The sequence below is a fragment of the Musa acuminata genome, chromosome BXJ3-4, assembly GCF_036884655.1.
Source record: "Musa acuminata AAA Group cultivar baxijiao chromosome BXJ3-4, Cavendish_Baxijiao_AAA, whole genome shotgun sequence".
NCBI classification, from domain to species: Eukaryota; Viridiplantae; Streptophyta; class Magnoliopsida; order Zingiberales; family Musaceae; genus Musa; species Musa acuminata.
Genome location: NC_088352.1, coordinates 45816344 through 45826570, shown reverse-complemented (window position 1 = coordinate 45826570; position 10227 = coordinate 45816344). Strand labels below are relative to the sequence as shown.

The 10227-nt window shown below is 46.5% G+C and overlaps 3 protein-coding genes across 4 annotated transcripts; 1 reads left to right on the top strand and 2 right to left on the bottom strand.

Annotated features, from left to right (window-relative positions):
* Window positions 1-635: 635 nt before the first annotated feature.
* On the top strand, window positions 636-1918 carry LOC103982568 (late embryogenesis abundant protein At5g17165). Its single transcript, XM_009399534.2, has 2 exons — window positions 636-829; window positions 1390-1918. Exons 1-2 carry the CDS (start codon window positions 705-707, stop codon window positions 1658-1660), a joined length of 396 nt encoding a protein of 131 aa, XP_009397809.2. The 5' UTR covers window positions 636-704; the 3' UTR covers window positions 1661-1918.
* A 665-nt stretch (window positions 1919-2583) lies between these two features.
* Window positions 2584-6018, bottom strand: LOC135636086 (phosphoacetylglucosamine mutase-like). Of its 2 annotated transcripts, none has more exons than XM_065147634.1 (9): window positions 5817-6018; window positions 5480-5742; window positions 5057-5176; window positions 4818-4960; window positions 4486-4737; window positions 3973-4385; window positions 3715-3893; window positions 3331-3427; window positions 2584-2934 (listed from the first exon to the last, which is right to left on the bottom strand). In XM_065147634.1, exons 1-9 carry the CDS (start codon window positions 6001-6003, stop codon window positions 2774-2776), a joined length of 1815 nt encoding a protein of 604 aa, XP_065003706.1. In that variant the 5' UTR covers window positions 6004-6018; the 3' UTR covers window positions 2584-2773. The 2 variants fall into 2 exon arrangements, with proteins under 2 accessions (XP_065003706.1, XP_065003707.1); XM_065147635.1 differs by having other exon boundaries at window positions 3715-3890.
* Window positions 6019-6233: 215 nt separating this feature from the next.
* On the bottom strand, window positions 6234-9748 carry LOC103982570 (uncharacterized). Its single transcript, XM_009399536.3, has 5 exons — window positions 9468-9748; window positions 8721-9369; window positions 7884-8624; window positions 6574-7796; window positions 6234-6496 (listed from the first exon to the last, which is right to left on the bottom strand). Exons 1-5 carry the CDS (start codon window positions 9579-9581, stop codon window positions 6446-6448), a joined length of 2778 nt encoding a protein of 925 aa, XP_009397811.2. The 5' UTR covers window positions 9582-9748; the 3' UTR covers window positions 6234-6445.
* Window positions 9749-10227: the final 479 nt, after the last annotated feature.

Below are 10227 nucleotides of genomic sequence, written 5' to 3'. Positions count from 1 at the left end.
GGTTGATGAGCAGCAGCCAACGGTGGCAAGGTATGTTTTTTGTGTTTTGATCTTATGTACGATCAGAAAGGAAAAGGATTCGATTTAGAATATTACTTTCAGAAGACTAAGGAGTTTGTCTATTAGTGGATCACCCGATTGCTTTTCTAAGGAGCCATATTAGTTTATATTAAGTGCTTCTCTCTAAGAAGTCATACCTTCCTATATTGCTTGCTAACCCCTCAACCGTTTTACAGAAAAGTGGCTGTAAGTTAGTCTTTCTGGGTAATATAAAACAAAGAAATGTATACGGGTCCTCTTGTTCTAGTATACTCCTGTCATATATTATGTACCACGCATGGATTCTTTATTTGAGTCGATTGCATGAATCACAAATTCTTCAAACATGAAAGGATATGTGCGCAGATAAATGGATAAATTCATAGACCGTTGAAAGTTCGCTGGCGGGCTGCAAATATTTTCCGGTAATTCTCTACTACTGGGCCCCCAATTACGTCGGTGCCGAGGAGGCTGCCGCTGGTGGTAGTTTACTAGACGTTAGGTGATGTCGTCGATAGCAAGAAACTGAGGTAGGTCGTTACTGGGTGGGGGCCCTCCATGTGGCATGTTATATGTGCGAGAAGAGGTGGGAGCACCGAAGCGAGATTTCTTTCCCCTGGCGGCCCTCTCTCTCCTTTTTTTTCTTGTCTTCCTCTCTTCTTTGTATGGCAGCCAATGGTCGTGCGCTCGCTTCAGGCTTCGGGAAGCGATTCGTCAACCAGATCTGGGCCGCACGAGATCCCGCGGAGCGCGTCGCCGCCGTCGCCTCGCTGCCATCGCTTTCTTACAGGTAGTCGCCTGTCTACCTCTTCTTTCTCATGCCGGTTTTGCCAGTCTTTTTTATCTACTGTTGCTCGTCCGCCGAAATGGGCTCATTTGCCGCTCTCGATTTTTTTCGTTCGAGGTAAGCTACCTTCTTCGCGTTCCGTCGAGAATGAGATTTTGGCGTCCAAATATATCATTAAATATTTTCCTTCTATTTATTTTTATTCCATCCAGTAATCATGAAAATCCAGTTTTGTTCCAATATATAGTCTATTTACTATCTCCGGAGATCAGAAGTAAACATTCTTGTCTGGGTTGATCGGAAGCTTTGCAAGGCAGGCTTATTAGACAGGCTGGAGAAGTACTCCCCGCATTCACCTTATTCGCGCCGTACACGTGCGGTTCGGTGCCAATAGCATATCCGTTTGCCGTAGCACGTGACCCTTTTGGCGCTACCTCCCAAGTTTTATTCGTTGGCTTTCACGACAATAAATAAAAGAATCGAATATTTCCGTGTGTTCGGTGAGGCAGCAAACACGATGGTTCCACTTGACGCGTGTCCTTTCCGCTTTTTATTTCGTGCAGCGAGAGGAGAGTGCACGTATCGTCGTCGTACGATAAGAACGTGGAGGAGCTGGAGGAGGCGCGCGTGCCGGACCATGTGATCGACGCCAAGTCCGACAAGTACTGGGGACCCCATCCCACCACCGGCGTCTTCGGCCCCGCCGAGGAGAGCGGCGCCTCCGTTAACGGCGGCGGAAAGGCAGCAACTGCCCCTGTAAGCGGCCCGTCCGCCCTGGACCAAACCGTGTGGTTTCGTCCCCTAGAGGACGTCGACAAGCCGCCCAACGCCTGAACACGGCCGGCACACCGCGCAGGCCGCCGCCGTGGGAATAAATAGCAGCAATAGTTAGCATTATTATTGTTGCTGCCACCAGCGAGTAATAAGCAGCAGTATGTGTGTCTATGGATTGCATGTACGGGAATCCATTTGCCGCTTCTCAGTTTGGCTTTCGATTTCATCGGTATGGCGTCCTATTGGAGAGAGGATAGCGATGTCAATGGCTTTAGAGTGCTGCATTAATGTCACGTATTGCTTCCGAGTCTTTTGTTGCGGCTTTTTGTTTGGGTGTTCCGTAGATTCTTTACGGTGTCCTCCTCATCACCTCGAGACGTTACGGAAATATAACCAGAAACAATAAACATTATATATATATATATATATATATATATATATATATATATATATATATATATATATATAATTCCTCATAACAAGCAATAAAATCAGAAATCAATTTTAAAATTCAACATGCAGTCCAATATTCCTAATTTGTTGGCTTCCCTATTTTGGGGATTCTATGGCGGCTTCCAATTTTGGCTTCCTTCCGCTTGCATCATCTTGAGCCGTTCGATCTGGAATCAGATTGTGATGCGGAGGAGCGCATCTTTTGCCACACCATCCCCCACCCCGCCCACCCGCCGTCGTCTCCGTAAAATGCATTCCCCCGTTTCTCTCCCTGGGAGAGGCGACGAAGGCGACTCTAATGCTCCAATTCCAAGCTCAAGTCGTCGCCTTTCCGCCCCCAAACCCTGGTGAGGACTCTCCCAGATCCGAGGACAGCCCCGCTTACACCTAAAAGTTCTTTACGAGGGTGAATTCTGTCTACCAAGTTACTACGAACATTTAGGTGGAAGAGAAGCCTGGATGCTTCAAACTCCTTTTCCGTACTACAGTTCTTGTTTTTGTTTTCCTTCAATCTTTCCTGACACCACAGATGAACCTCAAATAAGATCCTTTTAGTAACAGAACAGTGTTGTATAATAGTTATCATCATCCTGGATCAATTAATGATCCAATCAAGTACATGGAATAACCATAGGATCAAACTGTTCCAAGAAATGATTTAAGAAAAGTCACAAGTTAACGATTTCAACAAGAGCTTTCCGAACAAAAATTTTAACCAGTCTACTGATGAGAATTGCCGGATCCAAGAACACGATCGACAAGTTGCACTATGGATCGGGCAAGACTGTCAGCTGCTTCCTGCGTGGATGCCTCCGCGTACACACGAATTATGTCCTCTGTACCGGATGGCCGGATAAAACATCGGCCGTGAGGGTGCTTCCCTGTAACAATTCCAAAAAAAGGAAACTGAGCAGCAACAAACGGCTGATAAAGTTTATAAACGAAGTAGGGTTTCAGTGCACTAATTGTTCTCATAGTCATAGGAATCTTGAAAAATACATCATGTAGGTGTGATCAATATGTAAAGTTTGTCAACGAAGTAGGGTTTAAGTGTACTAATTGTTCTCAGAGTTGATAGCAATCTCGAAAAATAAATCATGTAGGCAAAGATAGGGTGTGTTTGGTTGACAGGAAATGGGACTGAAGGGTGCTTAAATCACAGGCAACTACCAAATAATAGGAGTTGTGCCTTCATCTGTCATTATAACCTGCAGCCACAACCTACAAATACCTTCATCTGTCATTATAAGTAGCAACTCATGAACAAAGCTGCTTACCCGATTCCGCATCTATCAACTCTTGTAGACCTGATGGCTTCACAACTTGTGTTTCTGCATTTGCTGTAACAACAGCATTTCGGTCCGCAACTTTTATCTAGAAAGTGCACAAACAAAAGAATTGAGTATCCAGAAATGTGAGGAGAAAAGATTTTTAAACAGATCTTTAATATGTGTATATATATACACATATTCTTACATACACATACATATATATGCATACACATGTATGCATATATATGTATGTGTACATACAGATATGTACATATATGCATACACACATATGTATACACATGAATTTTTCTTTTTGCATACATGGCATACTATCATCAGGACATCTGAGTAAATTATCCATCCAAGGACTAAGGCATTTATCATACATACCTTAAGCTGTCTGCTAGGCAGATCTTGGTAAAGCTCATTCCACCTTTTGATTGACCATCCCATGTACTGTAATACAGCTTCCACCAAAAGCAACCCGCTAAGAGCATCTCCAACTGCTTGATTGATCAGTTGACTGACCGCCAGCAATCTTAAAGCAGCTTTGTGTTGCTCGGAACCTACTAAAAACAGTAACAACATTTATGAAACTGAGCGACGATTTGGCTAACCGGTAAGTAGCATATAAGGTTGCCAGTGCACCTGAAGATGCAGAGGCAAGTTCATTGCTCCTACACTCCAGACCAGGCAGAAAATTTTCTGAGAACAGTACGGTTCCATGTCCATTTGCCTCGAAGTATATCCCAATGTCATACTCTGCAGCTTTCTTGTGCAGATATTTTACTCCAGTGGGAGTAAACACAACCTCTAGGCCTAGCCGCTTGAGGTACGCTGTTGATGCTCCATTTGCATATGCCGTCTGCACGATGCCAAGCCTTACAGGCGGTTTGTTATTTGAATCACTGCCCTTGTAGAGGACATCCAATTGTTCCTTGATAAAAACTGCAAAGAGGGACAATATCTTGTCTCCATCAATTAGGTCAATGTTCTTGCTGCTTGCAGACGGAATGAGGAAATACACAAGCCGATCAGCATCACCATCCAGACTTGCACACCTGAAACACTAGATCCACCTAAGCAGTTGAAATTGAGTTGAATATAAATTTCAGCATCCGCGGAACAATTACGTCAAACGCAAATAGCACATGGCCTCACCTTACTCCTACGTAGTCAGGCCCAAAGCCGGATGGAACAACCTTCTCCTTCTGCACATAATCAGCACCACAGCTTTCATTAAGCATCCCTTCTCCTTTCTTACCTGTATTTTTCACGGAAATATCCAACCCTGTCACCATTTTCTTGAGCTGTTCAAGCTTGTCTCCACCAACACCATTGGCTCCATCAACTACGAGTTCCGTATCCAATGAATCGGCAATCCTTTCTCTGGGAACCAGGTCCATCAGGCACCTGCAGCCAAAACAGTGATTCTTGATCCAACAATATGTGAGCCTCTTCTCTAAGTTGAACATTAGACACTCAGCACAGACCTGAAAGATTTTGATAGTTGAGCCAAGTAGTCAGATTCCGATGCCACCATGCCCTTGTTCCTGCTTCTAACCATCCAGTGTAGTTGTGGGGTTGTCAAGACTCCCATGTCGATTGCAACCGCACCAATTATAGCATTGATTCCCTTCGAGGCAAAGCAAATTAGCTGCATACCTCCAACACAAATCTTGCCATCATAAAATGTGGTGGTATTTACTGAAGTTGATTTGAGTGTACGTACATGCTTTGCAGCTTCAAGAAGAGCTTCTCCACTCGGTCTGGTGTCTCTTCCTAACAACACCTCCGCAGACTGCACTCCTCCAAATGGTATATTTTCTTCTTCGACAAATCGAACCACCAACTGAACGGAAAACACATTAGGGTTGCAAACATACCAACAGAAAGAGATGATGCTGCAGCATAGCAGAGCTTTAGGGAGAAGGAGGGAACTTCAAGAACTTGCTAACTTTGACAAGAAGTACCACAAAATCTGGATCGTAGCTTAATCTTCAATTTCTTTTTCATTGTCTACAGAAACTCTCATCAAGAAGTACTACAAACGTGGTAGCATTACCAGTCGAAATAGACACAAAAAATCAATCGAGCCGAGAATTATAATTATCCCAATCAGAGAAAGAAACGAAATCGAAGCAAAGATACCGACATGGAGGAGGTGCTCGGAGTCGGGGGCGTTAGCGAGGGCGTCGGCAAACGGCTCCCACCGCTGTATCATCATTCCACCGTCGGGATCAGCGATCTTGACGCCATTGTCGGACACGAGGTTGTGGGAGGCGGTGATCATCAACCCAATGGCGGATCCGGTCTTGAGCGACCTCAGGGCCGCCAGGACCCCCGCACGGTACACCGTCGACGCCAAGATGGATCCCTCCGATCGGAATCCGGCGGTCCCGTACGAGAAACGCGCCCCTGGCAAGCCAACCACCAGATCGGTTATCAGTCGGTGTCGCACGATTCGGTGAGTGGTTGAGGGGCGAGCGTACCGTGAGGTAGAGGGAATCGGGAGGCGGAGTCGAGAAGGAGCGATCGCTGCTTCTCCTCTGCCATTTGGATGCCGCGATAGCGAATCTGGAGGTCGGCGGCGGAGACGGGAGACGGCCGAACTCCAAGTCTAATGTTCGACGAAGGTTCGCTGAGTCTATAACACGCGCCCTGGTAATTGGGCTGCATTAGTCCAAATACAGCCCAATTGGCCGACTATAATTGGGCCAAAAATAGAGTCCAACCAAACACAGCCCAATGAGTTGACTAAGTCTTCTATCATTGGGCCACAAACATTAGCCCACATAGAGCCCAATTACGATGCCATTGAAGCGAAGCATATGTCGCAATAGCACTGAGATTGATTCATATCTGAAATGAAGACATGATCGTACCAAAAGCAAATAAAGATTCATATCTGACAAGAACAACTCGATTCAGCTATAGCATTCACTGCAGCAACAAAAATGGAAGGCGCACAAGAAACCATGGTTTCTCAGCACCAATGAACAAAAACTCATGGAATCAAATCATCAGATAACAAAATCCAAAAAGAAAATGGCGATCACTGCTTATTTATGGGCTCATAGAGTTAAGTCATGTTCTCCACATCTCGCTCCAGGTTTCCTCACTACAGAACGTTCTCATTTAGCTCCGCGAGAGCCAGTCTCGTTCCTTCCACCTGGTCAACATGTAAATTCTAAGGTCAAACCAACATATCTAACTCACACAAAGATAGCTAATCATCCATCTCCTTACCTTATTGGTGGCTTTGGCATTGCTTTTCTTCTCCTTGTAGAGCAGCTTCAGCTTTCTCAAGCTCATATTTTGCAAGTCTACGACAGGCAGACTCTGTTTCTCTGCATCAGATTCCACCTTCGCTTCCCCACATCCGATCTCTGTCATGGTCAACTGGCCAAAACTTTTCTTCTCCTCGTCTGCATCAGATTCTTTCTGGTTCTCACTTTTCTCCACTTCCACGATGATCGCAGTAGCCATCAGAGCTCCGACACTGTCCTCGGCGTCTCCAACCTTGGATAACTTGGAAGCTTCCACAACCTCAACTGTTACCGCATCCGGGGAAACTTCACTGTCTCCAATTAGATCTCCAACTTCGGGTAAGGATTCAGCAGGTAGGTCGACGGTGTTTGATCGATGCAAGCTTGTCGGCTTCTGCTGAGGAGGGGAGAAGGAAACAACCTCAGCAACAGTCTCATCTCCATCGCTGGTTTCGTCGTCATTTTTTGGTGCTGAATAAGTTTGCATTTCATCCTCAGTTTCTTCCTCCTCTCTCTGACTTTGCTCATCTGCAGCATCTCCGGTGATGTCTGGGTTCCCTAATGAAGATATCAGCGGCGTCACTTCTAGCACAGATGACTCACGGTCGGCCTGGTTGGCCATTTGTTCTTCTTCACGGCCACCCTTCTTCTGTGGTGATAATTCTGCATTGAACCCTTCGGGTTCTTTAGGTTCTACGGCAAGTTGATGCAGGGGAAGATTGGTGTTGTCTGCCTGGTTGGCCATTTGGTGTCCCACGCAGCCTCCCTCCATCTTTGGCGATGATTCAACGTTGAATCCTTCAGGTTCTTTAGGGTCTGCGACAAGTTGATGCAGGGGAAGATCGGTGTCGACGACGGACACATTGCAATCTTGTTCACAAATTTCACTAGGGAGAATCTCTTCTTGATCTCCACCGGACTCTTTCTCAAGCTTCTCTTGTGAATCCATGGAAGAGAGATGAGAAGCATTCGCTGCTGCCAAATCTGAGGACTTCTCATCAGAAAGCAGCAAAGATGCCACAAGATTGGTGATGTCGTCGGCCACATTGCAATCTTGTTCACAAATTTCACTAGGGAGAATCTCTTCTTGTGAATCCATGGAACAGAGATGAGAAGCATTCCCTGCTGCCAAATCTGATGGCTTCTCATCGGAAAGCAGCAAAAATGGGCCGTCTCTATCCACGAGATCCATAGTTTCGACTCCTAGGAAACAGAGATCATCGCTTATTAGAAACCAAGCAGGGCATAAGGAAAGGAAACAAGATTCTACAGAGCCTTCATCATGTTTACCTGTTTCCACTTCGTGTTGTTGGGCTGCAATTTCCGACTCATTCACATCGTTGAGTCCTTCAGTTTCCGGGACGATTCCATCTTCTTCGACTTCCGGGAAGTGCTGGTGTTGTGAAGGATCGGTGTCAACGACCAACAAATTGCAATCTCGTTCGCAGTTTTCACCATCAATAATGGTCTCGTCTTGGATCCCTTCCGTCTCCATTGCCAAATCTGAGGTTTTCTTGCAAGAAGCAATCAAAGAATCGCCGTCCTTTACATCATCGAGTCCTTCAGTTTCTGAGACAATTCCATCTTGTTTGATTTCTGAGGAGTGCTGGCGTTGAGAAAGATCGATGTCGACGACCACCGGCCTGCAATCTTGCTCACAATTTTCACCACCAATAAGAGTGTTGTCTTGGATCTCCTCGGTCTCTCCGAGATCAGTGGCGTTCCCCTCTGCCAAATCCGAGGTCTTCTTGCAAGAAGCAATCGAAGAGTCGCCGTCCTTCACATCATCGACTCCATCAGTTTCTGGGACGACTCCATCTTCTTTAACTTCCGAGAAGTGATGGTGTTGAGAGAGATCGCTATCAGCGACCACCGGATTGCAATCTTGCTCACAATTATCACCATCAATCACAGTTTTGTCTTGGATCTCTTTGAGATCAGTGACGTTCCCCGCTGCCATATCCGAGCTCTTCTTGCAAGGAGGAATCATAGAATCGCCCTCCGTGTCCACAGATTTCTTGATTTCGATGCCTATAACTCACACAGACGATGTATAGTTTAGAAACAAAGCAGAAGAAAGAAAAAGAAAGGAATTCAAGGAAAAAATGAATCATCCATCATCTTCACCTTTTTCCGCTAGTTCTTCTACATCTTGAGCCAAACTTTCCATGTCAGGTACAGAAACCCTCGCCCTAGCCCTTGAACTCCTCCTCAGGGTTGTAGCGGTGACATCCACGGGGATCGACTTTGAAGACTGCCTCGCCGTGCGAGTTGTAGTTCTTGATGAAACAACCGTGTCTTCTGTTCCTTCGTCCACCACAGCTGGGGATTCGGCTTCCTTCCTGGCCATCGTTCTCCGGCCATTTCGAGGGGCCGGAGTCTTGGCTGCTTCGATAAGACCTTCCTCTGCCGCCTCGCCATCCTCTTTCTTGGTCGCCCTTCTTCTGGTGTACCTCGCTGTTGTGGTGCCCCGAGGCTGCTTCTTTGTGCTGGGCTTGGCCATGGGTGTGATCTCCATCATGCCTTCCTTCTGCTCCTCGTCTCTATCTACTTCTTCAGAGAAGAGTCTCCCGGTCTCGGAGTCCATTGCGGTCACCCGACGAGCCCGAGGCAGGGGGCTCGCCGGCTGCTCTTTGGGATCGTCCGAGGCGGTGGACGCAGCCGCCCGGCGTGCTGAGATCCTGCGGGAGGAGCGGGGGAGGTAGGCCGAGCTGGCCTGGACATTCTTGGGGGACTGATTCTGCAGCGCTTCCTCGATGCTCTCCATCCCACCGACCTGATCGAGTTCGAGGCAACACAATCGTGAGACGATGAAAGAAGAAAAAGAAAAAGGGAAAGGGAGTAATGAAAGGGGAGGGTGTGAGGAGATCATACGGCAAAAAGAGACTGGAGGGCGTCTGCCATGGCGACGTTGGTCATGTTGGCGGGGATCCGGTTCTTCTTGCAGAGGGCTTGGAGCTCTCTCCTGGGCAGGCTGTGGAAATCCATCTCTCTCTCTCTCTCTCTCTCTCTCTCTCTCTCTCTCTCTCTCTCTCTCTCTCTCTCTTCTTCTTCTTCTTCTTTGGTAGGTTTCGGGCAGTGGCGTATGGCCTTACCTTCTCCCTTGTGTTGGTAGCGCTCCTGGCAGCGATGGGGCGGAGATGAAGAAGAAAGGGAGGCGGCCAAATTATTATATGGGGAAAGCTAGGGTGGATTTAGGGCAATTTCCTGTTCTGTTCTAAATTCGAAATATACGACCGTTGGGACAGCTAAAATGAAGCGCGGCCGCGCGGTTCTCTTTTTGAAAAATTCGACCGTTGGTACACGTTGGTACACTGGGATTTCGGGGGTGCGACGGCGCGCGGTCATACTAATCCTTTTCTTTCTTCTAATCGTCTAATTAACCAAATTAACCCTTTGATGGAGAGAGAGAGAGAGAGAGAGAGAGAGAGAGAGAGACTCTCAATGCCAAAGAGTGACATGGTAAAATGTGTATCTCGATACATCATGGTGGTCCTCATGAATAAAGCACACTTAAGTGTTATAATAATTGAATTGTAAGGTAAGGGTGAACACAAAAAAGGAACAATTAGTAGCACTTGCAAGGATTCAAGTGAGAAGATGATTTGAAAATAGAATTCAAAATTGCTTTTAA

Excerpts from the sequence above, each read along its gene's own strand:
- LOC103982568 (XM_009399534.2), top strand. The coding sequence starts at position 705 with ATGGCAGCCAATGGTCGTGCGCTCGCTTCAGGCTTCGGGAAGCGATTC. Across the intron at positions 830-1,389 it reads CTGCCATCGCTTTCTTACAG|CGAGAGGAGAGTGCACGTAT; the intron begins GTAGTCGCCTGT and ends TATTTCGTGCAG.
- LOC135636086 (XM_065147634.1), bottom strand. The coding sequence starts at position 6,003 with ATGCAGCCCAATTACCAGGGCGCGTGTTATAGACTCAGCGAACCTTCG. Across the intron at positions 4,738-4,817 it reads CAACTATCAAAATCTTTCAG|GTGCCTGATGGACCTGGTTC; the intron begins GTCTGTGCTGAG and ends TTTTGGCTGCAG. Across the intron at positions 3,428-3,714 it reads TGCCTAGCAGACAGCTTAAG|ATAAAAGTTGCGGACCGAAA; the intron begins GTATGTATGATA and ends TGCACTTTCTAG.
- LOC103982570 (XM_009399536.3), bottom strand. The coding sequence starts at position 9,581 with ATGGATTTCCACAGCCTGCCCAGGAGAGAGCTCCAAGCCCTCTGCAAG. Across the intron at positions 9,370-9,467 it reads CCCTCCAGTCTCTTTTTGCC|GTCGGTGGGATGGAGAGCAT; the intron begins GTATGATCTCCT and ends GAACTCGATCAG. Across the intron at positions 8,625-8,720 it reads AGAAGAACTAGCGGAAAAAG|GCATCGAAATCAAGAAATCT; the intron begins GTGAAGATGATG and ends TGTGAGTTATAG.